This window comes from Odocoileus virginianus, chromosome 18 (assembly GCF_023699985.2).
Source record: "Odocoileus virginianus isolate 20LAN1187 ecotype Illinois chromosome 18, Ovbor_1.2, whole genome shotgun sequence".
In the NCBI taxonomy this organism is placed as follows: domain Eukaryota; kingdom Metazoa; phylum Chordata; class Mammalia; order Artiodactyla; family Cervidae; genus Odocoileus; species Odocoileus virginianus.
In genome coordinates, this window is record NC_069691.1 from 19,222,249 (window position 1) to 19,244,259 (window position 22,011).

At 41.5% G+C, this 22,011-nt stretch overlaps 1 protein-coding gene across 6 annotated transcripts in view; it reads left to right on the forward strand.

Moving 5' to 3' along the window:
- Positions 1-22,011, forward strand: part of SMARCA2 (SWI/SNF related BAF chromatin remodeling complex subunit ATPase 2) — a 173,823-nt gene that overhangs the window by 27,630 nt on the left and 124,182 nt on the right. For all 6 annotated transcript variants that reach the window (XM_020871939.2, XM_020871944.2, XM_070480406.1 and 3 more), the window contains exons 5-9: positions 3,368-3,623; positions 12,122-12,248; positions 14,203-14,376; positions 15,425-15,598; positions 18,356-18,526. In XM_020871939.2, the coding sequence (XP_020727598.2) occupies positions 3,368-3,623; positions 12,122-12,248; positions 14,203-14,376; positions 15,425-15,598; positions 18,356-18,526 (902 nt within the window). The remainder of the gene's footprint in view (positions 1-3,367; positions 3,624-12,121; positions 12,249-14,202; positions 14,377-15,424; positions 15,599-18,355; positions 18,527-22,011) is intronic.

Sequence of the window (22,011 nt, forward strand, 5' to 3'; positions counted from 1 at the left end):
GACTTAGGTAATTTAAGTTTATTTACCTGTTTCTTAGATTCAGACATCTAATGAAGACTCCTCCCCTCCCTTAGCTGCAATGGGACGACACCCCTCAAGATGTCAGGGCATATATCTACCTTGACTTCTAAAGTGAGGACAGGAAGACATATTTTTGTACCTCAGACAGTTAAGCCTAAATTGTTGATATTGGTGAGAGAGTAGGAGATAGCTAAAGGACGTAATTTGTCTTCGATCTAAAGATACCAAGATGTGAGTTCTTATCATTCTGCAGACCACGAGTGTGCTGGTTGAGAGATGCTTTCTGTTGATACAGAGCAAACCCATTCAGGCAGCTCAACTCCTGAAAGACAAAGACAAGCAGAACACCTCATGGTTAAGTAGGTGTGTTCTGGGCGTGTCTAATGACAGGCAGCTGCGTTCAGTCCCTTAGCCTCTGTAGGGAGAATTTTTTGTATAACCTGTTGGCCAGAGGAGAAAATAGACCCAGGCGGTAAATGAACTGGCAGTGTTTAATTAGAAAGGAATTTGCTTGTAAGCGACTCTGATGGGTACTTAGCAGGAAGCACATGGCAGGTCGACTTATCTGAGTATCTGTGCTGAATTGTATTAAACGGTGGAAACATTTTCAAGTTTGCTCTTGAAGAGCGTTCTTTCAAAGCTTCTAGCTAATACAGTACCAAATTTCCTTGAAAACCTTTCTTTTGCCGTAGAGTTTTTCTGAAAAGCTGAGAGATTAAATTAGGCTTCTTTACTTTGGTGTCCTTGATGGCAATAAAAAATGACCAGAGCTGCGGGTTGAGCATGCAATCATGCTGTCTCATTGAATCCTCACTTCCCCATTGCAGGGGGAAGGCACTGGTATTATCTCCATTCTACTGATGAGGAGACTGAGGCACCAGGGCTTAAGTAACTTGCTTAGGCTCCCACAACTGATTGGTATGACTTACCAGTTCTTTTAGAAAGACACAGGGTGCTTTAGACGTACCTATTTCAGTTCACAGCAAGCTGGAATACTTTTTAGATTGGAGATTTGAATATTTAAGTCTGTGTTTGGGTCTGTCTCTACCTACGTCTTAACTTTAAGGGTCCTTCAACCAGATAAGAATGTCTCTGTATTTATGGATTAAAGAAGCCTAGCTGTGCATGTGTCAGATCTAGTTTCAAGTCACAGGCTGAAAATGACTAGATTTGGAACCAGAGATATCAGACATGCTCTGGATACCTCCCTTTGATTGTGTGTTTTTAAAAATAGTGACTTGAATATACCTTGAGGAGTCGGCATGACTCTACAGAGGTATTTACAAGCCATCAGGCTAAAGGAAGAAAGCATCCAGAGTAAGTGAAATATGTGCACTCTTGCACTATTATGGCTTTGTTTGATAACTTACTCAAATTTTGAAAGGAGGAAAAGCACTCTGAAAACTGAATTTAGGATAATTAGTATGATGTTATCAATAGGACACAGATTTTCTTTTTATTAAAGGTGGTGGATTTTTAGAGGGCTTCAATGTGTTACATTTATTTATTTAGTATGCTTATTATACCAAGTCTTCAAATATATTTAACTCTACCAGTTTCTTGAGCTTATTAGGGAAATTCATAGGATCACACTATTAAAGTAACTGTTAGAAATTTGTATCTCCTCTTCTTTGGCTCTAAACAACTCAGATTAAAAAAAAAAAATCTCCCCTGTTTTAAAGACCGTGAGGGAAAAAATAATCAAAAGTGTCCCTCCATAACTTATTCCAATGGTTAACAACCCTGAGAGTTAATGTTTATAAACCAGTTTCTTCCATATGAACGGAAGGAATTCTAAATCTGAAATATTGTGAAAAGCTTTGCATTATGTAAAAGACCTCCCGTTCAGAAAAAGAATCAGAATGTGCTTAGCTGAGAAGGATCTCTTTACTATGATAGTACATCTATAGTGCCTAAAACAAAACAAACAAACAAGAAGTGCATTTTCCCCTCCAGAACTTGTCATCAATCCTAGGACAGGGCTACAGATGACCTCAGGAAGTCTCATCCAGCCCTAAGTCTCTGGGAAAGTTTTACCTAATTTCAGAAGGAGGGGAACGAAAGACCATCACCACTACACACGCTCATGCTCACAGACACACACACACTCACACACACTGTAGTTTCCCGGCACTTTGTTCTAATTCTTCCCACTCCTCTTGTCAGAATGTTTGCTATCCTTGGGTTGTCATTTAAGCCCACTTCTCACTGGTGTTTGCTGAAAACTGAAATGTCTAATTTTTCATAATGTATGTCTTTGTATGGTACATTAATAAGTCACTCTGAAGTATAGAGGTGATTATTTTTGTTACTGTTTAATAATTTTAATATTTCTCTGAACAGATACAGAAAATACTTGGAAGAATGCCTATTTGAGGTTTTAACATCTGCTTACTGAGATTTTTTTTTAATTTACTAAACTCGTCTGGTAGCATCACTCGTTTTATTTATAACTTCGAAATAAGTAAAAATTCACCTGGAGGAGAGATGGAACACTTCTTATTTTAGTTGAGACTCCTAAAGTTTAATGTGGGAAATTGCTTTAAATTAACTAATCAAGTACATTTTAATAAACTTAATGATTACGTAGCCCTTTAGTCTAATAAGATGAGAAAAATGCTGTCTTGAATCTTAATTCTTGCTGGGTTTTCTTAGGTGGAATGAGCAGATTCTTTATTTCCCTTGCACTGAATGCTTTTAGAAATATTTTCTAACATGGAATAAGAAATTTAAGTTCCCTAGATGTACCGATAAAGCCTATAAATATAAAGCCTATAAATATAAATATACTTTATAGGTCATTAAGGAAAAATGCGTGCTTCTTTCAGTTCACATCAGCATACTGGCGGGCTCCTGCCTGTATTACGTAAAGCATAGGTTTTACAGCGAACCGTTCCAGATTGGGCCGGAGGGGGCTTGTGGTGTCGTCCGCAGAATGTGATTTGGGGACCACACCCAGATTGCATCTGACCACTGAGTGGACTCCCTTGCTTTTTCAGAACCCTAAATGCACCTGTAATTATTTTTAAAAACCCACTGCAGACCTCCACTAAAAACTGGCTATTCCTTAATCAGTTTATTACTTAAGAGTCATTTTAGGGCCATTTCCCTTTGGGATGGGATAGATGCCAGCTTCTTTTTTTCTTTTTCCTTTCTTTTAACCCTTTCCCCCTTTCTCTTTCTGGCTTTCCCCATCTTCCTCCTTTCCCTCCTGTTTTCTTCTCTTGAGACCTTCCGTTGTCCCCATCCCCAGACCCTCCCCCCCGGGAGGGGGTCGGCGGGCAGGCGGGGTGTGGGCACAGGGCACCTTCCCTCCCCCGCTGCCCGTGTCGCTCTTGTCTCGCAGGCCCGGGGGCAGAGCTGAGCGGCCCGAGCCCCCCGCAGAAGCTGCCGGTGCCCGCGCCCAGCGGCCGGCCCTCGCCCGCGCCCCCCGCTGCAGCGCCACCGCCCGCGGCTGCCGTGCCCGGACCCTCCGTACCGCAGCCGGCCCCGGGGCAGCCCTCGCCCATCCTGCAGCTGCAGCAGAAGCAGAGCCGGATCAGCCCGGTCCAGAAACCCCAAGGCCTGGACCCCGTGGAGATTCTGCAGGAGCGGGAGTACAGGTAATGCACCTGTCCCGCGCGTAAGGCGATGGTGCTTGCAAGTACCACCCAGCCTGGAGGGCCTGGGGTCTCCCTGCGTGATGGCCATTCTTTGTGGGACCCGGGAAAGGCCTAAGGGGAACTGCAGAAGCCAAGACTCAGGCTTGAGAGTGATTTTCCAACAAAGTCTCAGAGAAGAGTTTCTCTGCCACTGGAGCCTGGGGCAGGGACCCTCCAGGGCTTCTGGGTCTGAAGGCCTGATTTTCACTCTTGCAGTCGGAAAACTTTCATCCATTCCGATGACACGCCAAGATCAAACGCTCAGCCCAGAGTTCTTAAAGATACAAGAAAGTGGTCAGCTCACTCAGACTGTGCAGTATCTTGTTCTGGTCTGTCAGTATGTCCTTGAATGATGACTGTCAGTGGCTCCTCTGTTGAGTGTGTCTGCTGGCTTGACATCTCCTGATGCCAAAGCCCGTCCTTCAGAAGCTGTATTATAAGGAAATAATATATTCTGTGTTTCAGTTCATGCACTTGTTGGTTAATGGCCTGGTCTCACTTTTGGGGTAGGCCCCACTTAAATGTCTCTGTATGTGGTCCTTAGTTTAACTCTTACTCCAGAAGCTTCATTTGGCACATTTATCTGAATCAGGGATTGACAAAACTTTTCTCTAAAGGGCCTTAGAGCCTCTGTCAGAACTACTCAGCTCTACCATTACGGTGTGAGCACAGCTAGGCAATAATGGGCTGGCTGTGTTCCTGTGAGACTTTATTTATAAGAACAAGCTACAGACAGGGTTTGGCCCGCAGACTGTAGTTAGTAGATCCTAAATGGTTAATTTCAATTAAAAAAAAAAAGAGTCCAGGAAGAACTGAGTCAGGATAAAATGAAGCTAAGATAATGGATTCGCGTGTGTGTATGTGTGAAAGGCACTCAGTCGTGTCCAACTCTTTGCGACCTCATGAACTATACAGTTTATGGAGTTCTCCAGGCCAGAATACTGGAGTAGGTAAGCCTTTTGCTTCTCCAGGGGATCTTCCCAACCCAGGGATCAAACCCAGGTCTTCCACATTGCAGGCGGCTTCTTTACCAGCTAAGCCACCAGGGAAGCCCTGGTTTCAAGAGTTAGCCAAAAAGTGTGCTCTACCACAAAGTGTCTGGGTTGCCTTCCTCAAGTCACATCTGTTTTCTGTGACTCAGTTTCCCCTTATGTTAAAAGAAGGCATTATACAATATTATCTTTTATAGGGAGAAGATAAAATTATACAAAGACTTTCAATACATTTTAGCTGTTATTATTATTTCCCAAGTATGATTTAACTTAAGAAAATTAGGGGTTAAACATTACAGAGGATGTCTGTGCTTTTGTGCTAAGTCATTTTAGTTATGTCCAACTCTTTGCAACCCTATGGACTGTAGTCCGCCAGGGTCTTCTGTCCATGGGAATTCTCTAGGCAAGAATGCTGGAGTGGGTTGCCAGGCCCGTCCCCAGGGGATCTTCCTGACCCAGGCATCTAACAAGAGTCTCTCTCGTCTCCAGCATTGGCAGGCAGGTTCTTTACCACTGGTGCCACCTGGAAGCCCAAAATAATGTCTTTGTTGTTCAGTCACTCGGTTGTGTCCTACTCTTTGACCCATGGACTGCAGCACACCAGTCTTCCCTGTCCTTCACCATCTCCTGGAGCTGGCTCAAACTCATGTCCATTGAGTCAGTGATGCCATCCAACCATCTTGTGCTCTCTCGTCCCCTTGTCCCCCCACCTTCAATCTTTCCTAGCATCAGGGTCTTTTCTAATGAGTCGGCTCTTCGAATCAAGTGGCCCAAGTATTGGGAGCTTCAGCTTTAGCATCAGTCCTCCTAATGAATATTCAGGATTGACTGGTTTGATCTCCTTGCAGTCCAGTGGACTCTCAAGAGTCTTCTCTAACACCACAGTTCAAAAGCATCAATTCTTTGGCATTCAGCCTTCTTTATGGTCTAGCTGTCACATCCATACATGGTTACTGGCAAAACCATGACTTTGACTAGATGGACCTTTGTTGGCAAAGTAATGTCTCTGCTTTTTAATATGCTGTCTAGGTTTGTCATAGCTTTTCTTCCAAGGAGCAAGCGTCTTTTAATTTTGTGGCTTCAGTCACCATCTGCAGTGATTTTGGAGCCCAAGCAAAAAATGTCTAGGATCCCTTTAAAAACGTTACCTTACTCTTTATTGTAAAACACATGACTACTTGTCTATTATTATATTAAAATACTAATTTATCAGCTTTGAGAGTTACTCTGAAAGAAATCACAATAACTTGCCATTAAATGTGTATAGCTTTTTGGATGAAGAGTATAATTTTATTCTCACTGCTATTACTAATCCTCAATTAAGAGCTTTTATATTGCTGTTTCCAGCTTTTCATGTATCCCTAGAGAGCTAGATACTCATCATCAATTGATGTTTCAGTGCTGATAGACAGATTCTGTTGGGTGAATAATTTCTGTGTGGTATTAAAGTCAAATATCAGCACTGTATACTCATTTGGGGCAGAAAAACTATATTCATATTCAGTCCTTTATGTTGCCATTGAATAAAAAAGCCAAAAGCCGTTTTAAAAGACAATAAATGGGATAGTGGGATATTGTTTAAAATTCTGACTTCCTAAGTGCTAACATTTTTTCCCTACCTTGACCATACAGAGCTACCCGTCCCTTTGTTGGATCACATGAATGCCTTATAACACAGACACTGCACCTAGAAATGCATCTGGGTTTTTTTTTTTCCTTCAGTTCAGTTCAGTTGCTCAGTTGTGTCCAGCTCTTTGTGACCCCACTGACTACAGCATGCCAGGCTTCCCTGTCCATCACCAACTCCTGGAGCTTGTTGAAACTCATGTCCATCGAGTCAGTGAGTCATCCAACCATCTCATCCTCTGTCGTCCCCTTCCCCTCCTGCCTTCTGTCTTTCCCAGTATCAGGGTCTTTTCCAGTGAGTCAGTTCTTCATATCAGGTGGCCAAAGTATTGGAGCTTCAGCTTCAGCATCAGTCCTTCCAATGAATATTCAGGACTGATTTCCTTCTGGATTGACTAGTTTGATCTTGCTGTCCAAGGGACTCTCAAGAATCTTCTCCAGCACCACAGTTCAAATGCATTAATTCTTCATATTTTTTTCCTTCTTCAGCCTATATTATGGGGTGTGTGTTTGTGTATGTGCTTATTGAGTCCTAAATTTTGTCATTTTTACCAGAACTGTATTTTCAGGGTGTTCTTGTAACGAGCTCATTTTAACACTTTTTTTGGGAAATGATCGTAATGGATGGTCTCCCAAAGTACACAGTATTAATTATTACTGTTTAGCCTATTCCAGAATGTGGAAAGGTTTTGTCCTCCATACCTGTGTCAAGTTAAAAACATGTGTCCATCAGTATTTTCTGAATTGTAAGCATTGCAGAAGGTGGTGGAATGGCTAATTGTCATGTTATTCTTATTACTTGATAACATGTCTCCTCTTCTGTTAAGCTGCCTGGCTTTTGAAGTGACCGATCTGGCAACCCTGGTTCAGAAAGCTGATGGGTGTTTTGGCTTGAAATCTCCCATGGCTGTTTTGAGAAGCTTAGGTTTATACTGGTAGGGGTTTTACAGGGCTGTCTTTTATCTTCTTTAGTTACAGAGCAGGAGCTGACTTCTGCCTATATGAAGATAAATTATCCAATTGCAGAAATTAGTTAAATGTATTCCTTAAAAACGGTTAGATTAAGTCCCTTAGGCCCTTGTAAAAGACAGCTAAAAATCCCCTTTCCCTCTCTGAGAGAATGGCTTACTTACTACCCATTAGCACTGATAGGAAGAGTCCAGTGTAACTTTCTCTTCTGATTGAGGATTTGAGCAAGGTCTTTTTTTTTTTTAAAGTCTCTTTTATAATTTTATAAACTTGGTTTGAGCAAAAATCATTTGTCAGAAATTCTTTAACCAGATGTTCATTTCTTTGTTGTAATATCACTTACCTTGTCTATGAAAAGTGAAAGGGAATTGTCAGAATCTGAACTTTTGTTTTTTTTAACTTTTAAGTCACCTGGCTGCTTTTCCTGTTCATCTTGAAATCAGAATTTTGACAAAATTAACTTTCCTTTTTCAGTAATAGCACACATAAGTTTCTGCATGTGAATACCCCGCCTCAGATCTATGTAAGCTCTTCAGTTAAAAACATTTTATTCTCATTTAAATTGGATCCTTTTTTTCTCTGTAGTGTCAATACCTCTTTTTTTTTTCCTTTGGTGTTTTGGCATACTTTCTTTGCCCCTGTCAATATGCTTCACTTCAGTTCTTCCACCTAGAGTTAGAGGGTTGATCAGAAGTGCTCCAGGAATTATAATGTTAGCATGTAAATTCTACAAATGTTACATGAGAAAGAAATATATTTCACATTGAAAGGGATTTATTTGAGAAGAGCCTTTTTGAATGATGTGAGCCCTCTTTGGTATCAAGTCAGAATTTAGTATGAAATCAGCACACTGGCCCCCCGGCTTCAGGAAGCCGGCCTAGTGTTTTTTGTACTGCCCTGGCCTCCATTACAACCCTGAAAATTCCTTCTCAAAAATTACCAAGAGCCGCTTCATCAGCAGAGTTACCAAAAGTCAGTCCCCCTCTCTCTTTCTTTTAAAAAGTGCCACTCAGCTCCTGGAAGGAACAAAATGTACCAGTGTCATTTTCTGTTCAAATAACTCTCCTACAGGAATCATAAACTTCTCCTCTGGACCTGAACAAATATCTGTCGCCTTTAATGGAACTCTTTTTCTTGCCAGAACAGTAACCCCTCTTGATTTACTGTTCAATCTGTATGAAAAACCTGAGTGACCTAATTCTGCTTCAATTTTCTGTACCCGTGAGGACACTAAATGAGTCTCCTGCAGTTATGCAGTATTACATCTGTTGTTGTTTCGGGAAGTTTAGAATCCTGAATCTCTTTATCGGACTACCTGCTGAATCCCATTGATGGGAAGATGAAATTGTCTGGAGAGGAGCATTATTTAAAATGAAGATTCCTATTAACAACCACCACCACACAAAGATAAAATTCTTTATGTAAAAGAAGCCCGTCCTGTCTCTGTGCTACTCCCTCTCCCCATGAGCTGAATTGGATGCATATAATTTTACTTCGGAATCTACCTTTCCTCTTCTCCTATAGTTTGCACTCTGTCCCTCTTGCCTCCCTTCCATAAAAGAAAGAGTCTTTTGTGCTGGAGAATCTGAGGTTCACTGACAAATTACTAGGTCCTTTGGAGAAGCCATCATTTCAGGGGTGCAAGAAGGGCACCCCTTCCCAGCTCCCCACCGACTCCCACATCCAGGTGACCCCTTGCTCCACCTACCCCACTCCCCAACTTCTCACCTCCCTGCTTCTTCTCTCCACTCTCCGACTCCCGCCCTCCTGGTCCAGTGTGATTTAATCTCTACACAGTCAGGCCAGTTGTCCTAAGATTATTTGTTTAGCCCCAGTTCCACAGTCATTTAGATGATTAAGGAAAAAGCACCCATTCCTCTAATACAGCACCTGACCCACTTTGTCAAGGAAAGTAAAACACGATACCAAGGGATAGTTTGAATTCTGGGTTATTCAGATGAAATAAGACTGCAATAAATATAGAACCAAAGAGGTAGAATAACCATATCATTGGCCTTTATCTCACCCCACTACACTATTTAAATTTCCCTTAGTATGGCCTTAACTCTACATAGGTAGAATTGTTTCAGTTTCATTTTTCCCCCCTTTAAATTACATATTTGAAAAAACTCTGTAATAGATTTTTCTCTTAATATCTTAATTGTTAAGATGCATCACCTGTTGCTGTATTGGGGAATTTTTGGCTGTGTGCATGTTTAAGAAATTGAATTGGATAAAGGAAGTAGATGTTTGTTTCATACAGAGAAAAGTTAAAAACCATGATTAGAATCCCATGACTATCAATAGTAAAAGGAATGTGGAATAAGGTTGGGAGAGTTTGAACAATTTGATCGAGAGTAAATTGATGAATGTTTATTGTTATTGTTTGAACCTAATACATTTTTAGTCGGTTGCATGGTAAAACCGTTTACAAGTACTATTGTTTATGTTGGTATGCATTATTGAAATAACACTAACAATGATGATACTAGTAGTAACACGTGATAATAAATCATTCAGTAAATCAGAATAACATATATATGAAATAAAAGAGGAATCTATCATAATATTATTTTTATGAAAGTGTTCATTGTTCAGTCATGTCAGACTCTGTAACCCTGTGGACTGAAGGAGCCCACGAGGCTCCTCTGTCCATGGAGTTCTCCAGACAAAAATACTGGCGTGAGTAGCCATTCCCTTCTCCACGGGATCTTCTAGACCCCAGGATCGAACCTGGGTTTGCTGCATTGCAGGCAGATCCTTTACTGTCTGAGCAACCAAGTGAGATCAGGAAAAAAATGACACATTTCCCTACTGTTATTTTTAAAGTTTTGAAATTTCCCTATCAAAGCAAACAGCTCTAATTTTTGTTAAAAGAAAAAAGCCCATTTTGATACTTGGGCTTCCCAGGTGGCACTAGTGGTAAAGAAGCCACCTTCCAATGCAGGAGACGCAGGTTCCATCCCTGGGTTGGGAAGATCCCCTGGAGCAGGGCATGACAGCCCACTCCAGTATTGCTGCCTGGAGAATCCCCATGGGCAGAGGAGCTTGTTGGGCTACAGTCCATACGGTTGCAAAGAGTTGGACACGACTGAAGCAACTTAGCGAGCACATACACACACATGCATGCATTTTGATACTTGGGCTATATGAACTATTAAGATGTTTTGCAGTGTCCAAGTCACAGAAGGTTTTCTTTTTCATATCAATATATGGCATCATAAAGGTTGACAAAATCATGAAACTCATTTTAAACAGAATGTTTACTTATCAACTTTTATAGCTGAATTCCACGAGAGCTTGCAGTTGTAAAGTCTATTCTGATTATCTGTGGTGGTGGTGCACTGGTACTGGTGTCAAGCCAGTGAGGATTCTCATCTTGGCTCTCTCCTTTACTGGCTCTGTGAAGTCCACATGTTTCTTAATGTCTCTGAACTTCAGTTTTCTCATCAATAACATGGTGCTGTTATAGACTTACCTTATAGATGTATATGTGTGTGTGGGAGAGAGAGAGAGAGAGAGAGAGAGAGAGAGAGAGAGAGAGAGAGAAAATTGTGCTTTAAATACACCTGCAATGCAGGAGACTCTGGTTTGATTCCTGGGTCGGGAAGATCCGCTGGAGAAGGGATAGGCTACCCACTCCAGTATTCTTGGGCTTCCCTTGTGGCTCAGCTGGTAAATAATCCGCCTGCAATGCGGGAGACCTGGGCTGGGAAAATCCCCTGGAGAACAGAAAGGCTACCCAATCCAGTATTCTGGGCTGGAGAATTCCAAGGACTGTATATTCCATAGCATCACAAAGAGTCAGACACAACTGAGCGACTTTCATTTTCACTTTAAATGCACCTTGGTGCAGTTACTGTTAGTTTAGTTTAACTTACTACCATTTACTGTTCTTTCTTTGTCAAAATCTATTCCAAGACAATTTTGCCCCCAAATTTGAGGGAAGGTGATTCTAAAAATAGGTTTAAATGGCAGATCATTATTTGTAAGCATAGGACCCAGGTGAACTCTAAAATCAGTTTCTGTGACTTACAGTAACAGTATTGCAAATAAATTAAGTGGGATGTCTTTTATTTTCTGTTCTACCTCTATTATGAGGAAGTACCTACAACTCTGTTTTGTTTCTGTTTTTTTAATGATGTCCAGACTGAGATTGCCTGGCAGTCCTTTTCTAGAAACTCTTAGTTTTGACATACTGTTTACTATTTAGTGCCGCCCCAAACCAGATTTTTTTTTTTTTTTTTGATGCCTGATTTGCCTTTTCTTTTCTTTTCTTTTCTCAAGCAAGCATTGCTCACAGAGGAAATGGTTGTGGTTTGCAGGGCTTTTTTTCTCTTTGAAAGTTTTGGGTTGGCTGATTTCTGTGGCCTCAGCACCTAAAACTGTCCTCATTCACTCGGCATTGAAGCCTGTCATCATCAGCATCTCGGAAGGGAGGGCGGTGGCCCCGCTGCCTTAGGACAGAACTAGCAGTTAGAAAGAGAACTCTGTTGTCTCAGCTCTGCGCTCTGGCTGGGAGCAAGTCAGATTTTTCCTGTCTGTCACTTTCTCTCTCTCTGCAGAGGGAGACATGGGACTTTGACTTTGCTCCTACATGTACCCCGAGCCTTCCTTCCTGGCTATTAGAGACAGGTTGTGAAGAAGGCCAAAAGTGTTAAGTAATATAGCACCTGTGTGCGTTAGTGCAAAGGGAGCTTTTCTCTGCTTAACATCAGATAACCTGTTTGGGTGTCAGAAATTTGCCATCAGTATCTGCAAGGTGTTCTGCCATGAACATAAACCTGAGACTGTTGTCTCTCAGTAAAGACCAGGCTGTAACATATATTTTCCCCTCCCCCTCCCCCTCCCCCATTTTATCATCTCCTTTAGACTCCAGGCTCGCATAGCCCATAGGATACAGGAGCTGGAAAATCTGCCTGGCTCTTTGCCACCAGACTTACGAACCAAAGCAACCGTGGAACTGAAAGCACTTCGGTTACTCAATTTCCAACGTCAGGTAATAACTTTTCCCCAGCACATCTGAGGTACAGGAAATGAATGTAATTGTTCCAGAGTGTGATCTGTGCGTTTCCTTAAGTCTGTTCAATATTGTTAAAAAGATATAAATTTAGTGAAAAGAGTGTATCTTTTCGACCAGCAGCACAGAACTGAAAAGTAATGAAGATGAACTGCTTATTATTCTATTTTTCTCTTCTGTACATCAGAGACATTTTTTTCTCTTCCATATTATGGTTTCCAAAGTCTGACTTATGGCATTTTGTTACTGTAGATGAAACCTTGAGAACAGATGGAGTAGCTCATGTTTGTCTTTATGATTTGAAAGGAAAACAGGAAGGTAATAGATCAGAGCTTCTTTGTAAAGAGAAATATAAAACCCTTAACTCTGACTATGCAAATTATCTTAACAAATATGAAAGGCCCTTAACTAAATTAGTAGCTCATTGTTTATACAAATACATAAAACTATGTTTTGTAACTGCAGATTATTCATCAACACCTACTTTTGCAGCATCTGATCACGTCAGACCCCAGCACTGACTCATCAGTGATTTTGTAGCTACTGTTCTTGCTATGGTCTTAGAAGTCACTGATTAATAAAGGCAAGCATAGCGATCTATTTTACAATTGCTAAATCTGTAGGAGACTAGGGGGATGAAGTAGAGCCAAGGTTCACTTTGGTGAGTTTTGCCTTGCTGACCCCAAAGCTACAGGTCCCCTAATTGTCAAACAGCCTCATTTAGCCAAAGGGGAAAAGGAATGCTTCCTGGCCAGTCAGATGGGCTTGTTTGGGGAAGGACTCAGGCATGCAAAATGAATTATTAATGAGCGAAAGTAGTTTGGAAGGATTGAATTGCATGACGTGGTCTTTTGGAGGATGTGAATAAAATTCCACGGCCAACCCGCTTGCTGTCATCATGTGAACCTGGAAATACATTTGGGTTGTTGGTTATAATATCATAAGAGGGCATCATGGTGGCTGGCAGCTACTTGGCTGTAGGTATAAGAGGGCATCATGGTGGCTGGCAGCTACTTGGCTGTAGGTATGTGAGTAGATTAGAGCTTAATTAAAAAAACAAAAACAAAAAACTGTGCATTCCATTTGTTTCTTGTAGGTAACTTTATAAGCCATTTAATACAATTTTATTAAATGAGTATCAATCAACTATATTTTCAGGAATAAGACTACATTCAAATTAGCTTTGCTATGCTGGATTCTGATTGGCTTCTCATTTTTGCTTCATTTTATTGAAAAATCTGTTATCTATGAAGTTTTCCAATGATATTAACTATAATGGATGCTGATTTCAGATTCAATCAAATTATTATTTCAATGCGTGTTTCCAAGCCCTCACTTTCTACCACCATATAACACATGATATTTATGATAATCTGAGAGAAGTCCATGATATAGTAAAAATAAATAAGTAAATACCTTTCAAAGACCATTGTTAGGAGTGAGAGGAAGCCAAAACTAGTATTTCCCATTTTTATATGAGACAGTGAATTAACATAGAGTATCTACAGCTACTTCATGTAAACAGGAAGTAGTTCTATTCTTTTTGCCCCACGTCATCAACATTAATCTTTAAACACAAAGAGAATGTTAGCATGGCACTTAAAATGAAGTAAAATTGTTTTTAAAGCTTATTAACTAATTAATATCGTTAAAATAATTAGAATGAATCGATTTGTTTAAAAACCAAGACATTCTCTACTTACTTACTGTAGACAGTGTTGTACTTGGCTTCTTATCTGACTTTTTTGGAAAGGAGACTTTGAGCATCTCTGAACAGACCCTATAGCCTTGGCATGATGAGTCCCTTTGTTTACTAGAAGGCCAGCTGTGATGGAGAAACTCGGGAGTCCCTTTTCGGCTCCACCGAACGGAGGGCAGGGGGACAGGGGTCTGGCCGTCGGGGGAGATGTTCCAACCACTCCCCTCTCGACAGCTGCGACAGGAGGTGGTGGCCTGCATGCGACGCGACACGACGCTGGAGACGGCCCTCAACTCCAAGGCGTACAAGCGGAGCAAGCGCCAGACCCTGAGAGAAGCCCGCATGACGGAGAAGCTGGAGAAGCAGCAGAAGATCGAGCAGGAGCGGAAGCGAAGGCAGAAGCACCAGGTGCGCGGGCAGAGTCAGAGCCCCTGAGAGGTGGACCCCTGCGGGTGGTGGGGACATCACAGAGAGGATCCCGGAGCTTAGGTGGCCTGACCACACCGTCTCATAGATGAGAAAACTCAGGCCCAGCAGAGAGGTGGCCTCCCCAAGGACACGGCAACATCCGTACGGGGTGAGCGGGGAGGGCGCTGCTCTCTGAATTCCAGTCCAGTGTCGTAGTCATAACCCCATGGGATGCTGCTGAGGAGGTGGGCACAGGAAGGTTTCCTAGGACAAAATCCTAGGGGAGAGGGAGCTTGGAAAGAAGAGGGCAAACAGTTATTTTTATAGCAAATGTAAATATAGTATCCTGGGCTTTTCAAGGGCCCAGTTGGAGGTTTCACAGGGGCAGATATTTTAAAACATTCCTTTCCAGAGATTTGGAAATATTTTGATGTAGGGTTTGATTCTCGTGTCATAATCCTATAAATTTTGTTTTTCTGAGCTTAATTTAGTGCCTTGCTTGGTTTTGTTTTGCAAAGTGTTGGACTTGAGTGTAAATAAGTTTATGCGTTTCCCCTTCTTTATTTAAGAACTGGATACAAATGATGTGTGGCCATGTTAGCTTCCTATAAAACTCATTTTGAGTGACAACTCTAAGGTATTTAAGTGAGAGCACTAACTTGCATAACGTGATCCAACTGTTTGTCCTCTCAGTATAATACCTGTTTCCCTGGGGTTTATTCGAGAGTGATTTGCTTTAAATGTCATCATCACCATCTTGTAGGTCCCTCTCAACCTCTGATCTTTCCGTTTTCATGTGGCCACACCCTCAGGACCTGGGAGGCTTCTTTTCTGCAGGCTGGCACTGAAACAAACTTGGAGAGGTCACCTCTCCCACCGCCCTGTAGCCCGCACCTCGGCTGCGGGGACACACCGGGGCGCCCATCCCAAATAGGCGCCAGTCCCCCGTTGCTGTTCCATACACACTGAGAGCTCTCCTGGACTGTGTTGAACCTTTAACTGGGAACTGGATGTTCAGCCTTCTCTTCTCCTGCTGTGGTTCCTTTAGGAATACCTGAACAGTATTTTGCAACATGCAAAAGACTTTAAGGAGTATCATCGGTCTGTGGCTGGCAAGATCCAGAAGCTTTCCAAAGCAGTGGCCACCTGGCATGCCAACACAGAACGGGAGCAGAAGAAAGAGACGGAGCGGATTGAGAAGGAGAGGATGAGGAGGCTGATGGTAAGGACCTGCCTGCGGGAGTCCGGGGAGACACTTTGCTCGCAGCCCTCTGTGCTGGGCATGTCACACAGGCCTCCGTAGAAGGAGAAAGTAAAAGCTGTTTATCAAGTATACTAATCCATTCCTTTGAACTTCGCAGGGATAAGGTGAAAATACCTTCTTTTCCCTAGACAGCAGGATGCCAGTAGTCAAGGGCTAGCACTGATGAGTACAATGTTTCCATGTCTAGGATGATAGCTTCTCACATGAAGATAGGTTCTCTATTTTTTAGGAGTTTTGATAACCAGACCTGGAAGGATGGAAGTGGCAGTTCTTTTTAAAGTAGTGCCTCTTTTCTCTCATTCTCTCCTTTTCTCCCATTGCCCAAAGCAGAAAGCCCAGGATATTTCATTGTGATTTCTGCCAAATCTTTAAGATGATCACCCTACCATACAGTCATCCCTTGGTATCCACAGCAGATTGGTCCCTGGACCCCCACCAGATACCAAAATCTGTGATGCTCGTCTCTTATACGAAATGGCATAGGACAGTGAGCCTTCTGCATCTGTAGATGCAGATGCAGAAACCGCAGATATGGAGGGCCTAAATTAAATTGTTTCATGGAATAGAAAAAGAAGAAAACTCCTAAAATCGTCTTTTAAAGCAAGTATAATATCAATACTAAAGCACTGTGGAAGATTCCAGTGAGAAAAAAAGACTAACATTAATGAAAAAATCTTAAATGATATATTAGCAAAGAAAATACAGCATAGTATTTTAAAAGTGCTTTTAAAAATAGTGCTTCTTTGAGACTAATGACACAAGTTGTTTTGAATTAATATCTCATTAAGTTGTGTCTTGGAATCTAGGAATATCTTTTTTTTTTTTTAAGTCTCTGATGCTTATGCTTGTCTTTTTTTTTTTAAATGGCAGAAATGTTTCTCTAACAGTTTAAAAAGTGATTTTTCAGTTAATTTTGAAATACTGCTTTTTTGTTATAGCTGTGTTATTGTGGAATTCTATTCATGGGTCATTCCATTTCTACCATTACTTTTTAATGGATATATAAACACAGAAGGAATTGGTTTATATCACAGGCCTACATATTTGCTTTTATTGGCCACTTATTTTTGGAATCAAATCTCAGAGCACACTGTGGATTTTAGAAAAGTGTGTGTGATATATATTGATAGCAGACCTGCATATTCTTTGTGGGACGTAATGTGTGAGTATTGGATGAAGATAGAATCATTAGCCTCAACCTGTAATTACATCCCTGAAAAATTCCAAGTGACACAGTCTTCCTGGCTGGTATTATAGTTTGCATTTTTTAGTCATTAATTTTTCTTTGGATATTAGAGAGTAAACAACATATTTTAAAATGCTCTGTGTCCAGGTACTACTAAATCTTGTCATCTTTTCCTGCCTCCCACTCCTTTTTTGAATGGGAGGGGCTGTCTCAGAGATTGCTAACTAGCTGGGGAGACCATTTTATAGTCATCTGAGCAGTAAGCAATCAAATTTGTCTGATTCAACTGAAGTGAGACTATATTAGAACTTCAGTAACAGATTGGTTTGACACTAATGATTAGGCATTTGCAAATCATTAATTTTTGCAATTAAATGATGGAATATACAGATAACAGAGAAACTGAAGTTTTTTTATCATTCTTTCTTCAAGTGAGATCAACCATAACCAAAAGCAATTAGAGTTATAATAGCATTCAAGGTTCATGTTCATCCACGGGGCAGACAGCAGCCAGGAGGAGTGATGAAGCTGCTGTCGCTCCGGCAAGTGCCGGAGGGACACCCTTGGACTGAAAAACCCAAGCTCCTCTATAATGGAGCTGCCTCCTAAAGATTTTGCCGTGTGTTCCTTTTATCCTGCATCACGTGAAGAAAATATTTTGGAGATGTCCTTTTATTGGGATGTTAAAAAAAAGGTTTCTCTTGAAACAACCCAGAGTACATCAGAGTTTTTATTCCATTTAACCTCATAATGTTGCTTAATGGGGAGGTGAGGTGGGAAGTACTGTGTCTGTTTTCTGGCTCAGCACTCTCAGGCTTCAGGTGCTAAATGAGTTGTCTCCAGTCACCTGGGCGCACCATGCAATGCTGATCTGGGACCAAATCCGCACAACTTGACCTTTACTATCAACCGCAGTGTCTGTTATGCTTTGAAGTATCAGAAATTATTTGTTCAAAACCTATTCAGTTCCTTGCCTCTGGAAGTACTTATGGAAATACTTAACGAATGAAAAGCTATTATGGAATTTGCTTCAGGACCGTTCAGTTCGGAATTACAGGGCAGAGTTGGGGGAAGGGCAGCAGTGAACTGAGTCATCACGTCATCACGAGTTAATTGTTGCTGTTGGTTATATGAGTGAGTTTACTACTTTCTCTGCTTTTGATTATGTTTGACAATTTCCAATACACAGTTAAGGATAAGCTTCAGATGGTGAATCATCAAATTGTAACACTTTTTGTGCAGTTTAAACAAAGAAGAGTGGAAAGTTGGCTCGAAATGCTTGATCACACCACACAAGTTGTGTAGTTATATGTGTTGATCTGACCCTGATCCCCCATTCTTGGGATGTAGGCATCTCACTGCCCTGTGCTCCCCAGTCCCCGCTAGGGTTCGAGGACTCGGGCGGCTGGAATCATTCAGTTTGCTGTACACATCACTAAAGTTCAGACTGTCAGGGGAGGGATGTGTAGGAAAAGGTGTTGTCCACAAACTTTTACTATGTTTTCATCACACTCTTCTTTCCTTAATAGGCTGAAGATGAAGAGGGCTATAGAAAACTGATCGATCAAAAGAAAGACAGGCGTTTAGCATACCTCTTGCAGCAGACTGATGAGTATGTGGCCAATCTGACTAACCTGGTTTGGGAGCACAAGCAAGCCCAGGCGGCCAAAGAGAAGAAGAAGAGAAGGAGGAAGAAGAAGGTGAGTACTCTGAGGCCTGGGGCTGAGCTGGGGATGTGTGTTTGGGGACCAGTTTTAGGCCTGGCTTGCCCTATAGTGAGTACTCCTTAACTACCCTAATGGGAGACTTAGATGGTTTTACTGCAAACACTGCTGACATAAATGGGTTGATGAGGCATATTGGACAGCATACTGGAGATGGACAGAATGTATATTCGATTCCTATTTCCACTGTTTTACACAGTATTAAAAAACTAAGTACACACAGTCAATAGGAAAGGGAAAAACGTGGCCCAAAGAAGGGTTTACTCAAGTGCAATGCGTAGGCAGGGGGCTGCTGAGTTAGGAAACTGGAATGAAAAATGAAAACCAAAATGCCTTGTTCAGATTGAAAGGAGCCAGAGGAAGATGGAAGAGAGAGCTTTGAGATACTTTTAGTAACGTATTTCAGCCTGTTTGGACAGACAGCTATTGCCAAGATTGTTCATTCAGTTCAGCTGTCCTGGTGTTACAGTAAGGTAAATGTTCAGGTCAGAGTTTTGGGTCATTACAGAAAACAATAGTCCTATGTAAAATAATCTAAATTATCATGAGAAATGAGGGTAAGATTTACAATCTCTGTTCTGCAGATCGTATATCTCACTTCAGGGGTAACCTGCTTCCCTGTGTAGACCTGTGAATATATTAGATCCTCTTTGAAGCTTCGGTAGTCTGGTAATATAGTTCTTGGTGGCTGTTCTATTTTCATGGTCAGTCCTGATTGGTTTGGGTACAGACATCAGCAGGAAGGCTTTAAAATTGTGAAGATTGAGGACTGGTAGCATTTAATCATTTTTTCTCTGCACGGAATAATGGAACAAAATGTTTTTCGAAAAATAATTAATTTCATGGCTCCTGAGTTCTCATACCTGTTTCATAATTAAGGAGGAGGAATAAATGATTGAGAAGGTGCCTTCTGCACCTGATTTCTTTAGTATAAGATAGCTCCCCTTATTGTGAAGGTGAATGAGGGATGAGTCAGGGTTTGCATTTCGACATTTCCTTGGTGAGAAATAGCAAATTTTCTTGTCAAGGTCGCATTATAGACTTTGCAAAATTCCAGCTCCCAATTTCTGACTTAAAGTTGACACATGGCAAACAGATACAATTCTGTAATATTCAGTAGGTGCATGCTAAGTAACTTCAGTTGTGTTCAACTCCTTGCAACCCTATGGACTGGGGCCCACCAGACCCCTCTGTCCATCGGATTCTCCAGGCAAGAATACTGGAGTGGGTTGCCATGCCCTCCTCCAGGTTATCTTCTCAACCCAGGGATGGAACCAGTGTCACTTATGTCTCCTGCAATTGGCAGGCAGGTTCTTTACCACTAGCATTACCTGGTAAGCTTGTATTCCATAGGTAGACTCATGAAATAGCAGTTTTAGTTTTTCCTAATCCTTAAGTTTATTCTGTGGAGGCTGTAACAAAAAGGTCACTGTTAGTATTTTTAACACTGCAGTTCATATTCTATGTTTGTTTGTTATTAAAAGCTAATGACTCAAATTTGAGCTTCTGGCTTTTAATGAATGGATTGTTGCCGTAGTACTGAGGGCTTCCCAGATGGTTCAGTTGTGAAGAATCTACCTGCCAATGCAGAAGATGTGGATTCAATTCCTGGGCTGGGAAAATCCCCTGGAGAAGGAAATGGCAACCCTCTCAAATATTCTTGACTGGGAAATCCCATGGACAGAGGAGCCTGGTGGGCTACAGTCCATGGGGTTGCAAGAGTTGGACACGACTTAGCAATGAAATAGCAAACAGTCACAGTATTAGATTGCTATACCATCATAGGCAAAGAAAGATACATAATTGAGTAGTAATGATTATGCCTTTGTTTCTGTGTTAGTCTTTACAGAGCAGGAACCTGTTGGTATTTTTCATGGTGCTTGCAACTCTGCATCATCTGTAGATTGACTCTCTGCTTCCAAATTCTTGCTTTCATATTTGCTAATAGCACTTATTTTTTCTATTCCATGCAGTTGTTCAGCAAATATTAACTGAACTCTTACTGTGATCTAGGCAGCATGTTAGATTCTGTGGGAGAGAGTACAGAGGTGAGGAAAATTTCCCCTGCCCTCCTAATTAAACCAAAGAAGGAGACAGACAGACATTAATCAAATATGCACCTGAGTATGTAAGTATAAACTGTAACAAATGCTATGAAGGAAGGCAGGGAGCCAGACTACGATCTGATTTCTTGGCAAACAAGTCATAGGTACCCCAAGTAACTCCGGTCTACCTGGCGTCTCTCTCCGGGCATCTTCCATTGATGAGCTCACATGATGAAATATGCAGAATTATTACCTTATTATCAGCCCTTCTCCTCTTGCCTAGCATGCTATCAGGATACCTCGCACCTGAGCACTCCCTGCCCTGAGCAGAACCAAGGAGATCAGGCTCAATTTCCTTCCCAACCATCTTGTTTGGAGACACTGGATAAAGGACGGCAAGACCCTGGGCTCCTTTCTAGTCCTTCCTGAAGACTGTCTCACAGGGTCTTAAGACTTAGTTCAAAGTGAGTCACCCAATTTCAGATGTACCTTAATTCAAGTGCAAAGAAAATGGATGCTTTCAAAAGCTGATTATTTGACACTTTGGATTATCTGGAATTCTTCTCCCCTCCATTAGAGTGAATGATTGAGAGTTGTTTGTTCCAGCTTCTCTGTCGGGGAGGGAGGCTGCATGGGGGTGTTTAATTCTATGCTATCCCTTTCAGCATTTCCTGTAAAAGTAATATCACGCTGCACCTATCTGCAGGGTTATCGCCTTACTAAGTAAGGCATCCCTAAATCTTTGTTTTGAAAAGAGCTTCTTTACCCAGTGAACTAATAGCACTGAACTAGTGGCAACACTTGTAGGATAAGATACAGGTCACTCCAAGAACTATGCCATCAAAGAGGAGTATGATGGACCTTGTAATTTAATTGGAAAGGGGCAACTTTGTTACTTTTTGTCATTTTTTAAGAGTTACCCCGGTGTAACAGAGAAGGCCTCTTTCTTTCTTGGGGAGTTGATTCTGGTGACTTGGTATTAGTGAATAATCAAGTGGGTTTCCTTTAACCTCACATGACTTGCTTAATTTTTCTCTTCTCATGATTAGAGCCACTTCTATGAAGTATACATTTATAAGTCATTCTGAAACTTCTCTCTCTCTCAACCTGGTCTTCCATTAATGCTTTTGAAGTGGAAGAAGAAGTAAACTATGTGTATCTACTTGAATGTTAGAGGAGGAATCATTTTTAAGTATTGAAATAGATAATTATGTGGCACCAGCTTCTACATGTGGGGCAGCATGAACACAGTGTTAATGTGTGCTTAGCGTGCCCTTGGAGGTCTGCTTCCTCTGCCGTGAGAGTTCTCGCCTATCTGCTGGAGGGACCCAAGTCTGAAATGGGGGTGTGTACAAATAGGATTGAACATGCTCACTTGTGACTTGGATCATTATCTAAATCACATTAATACACTGT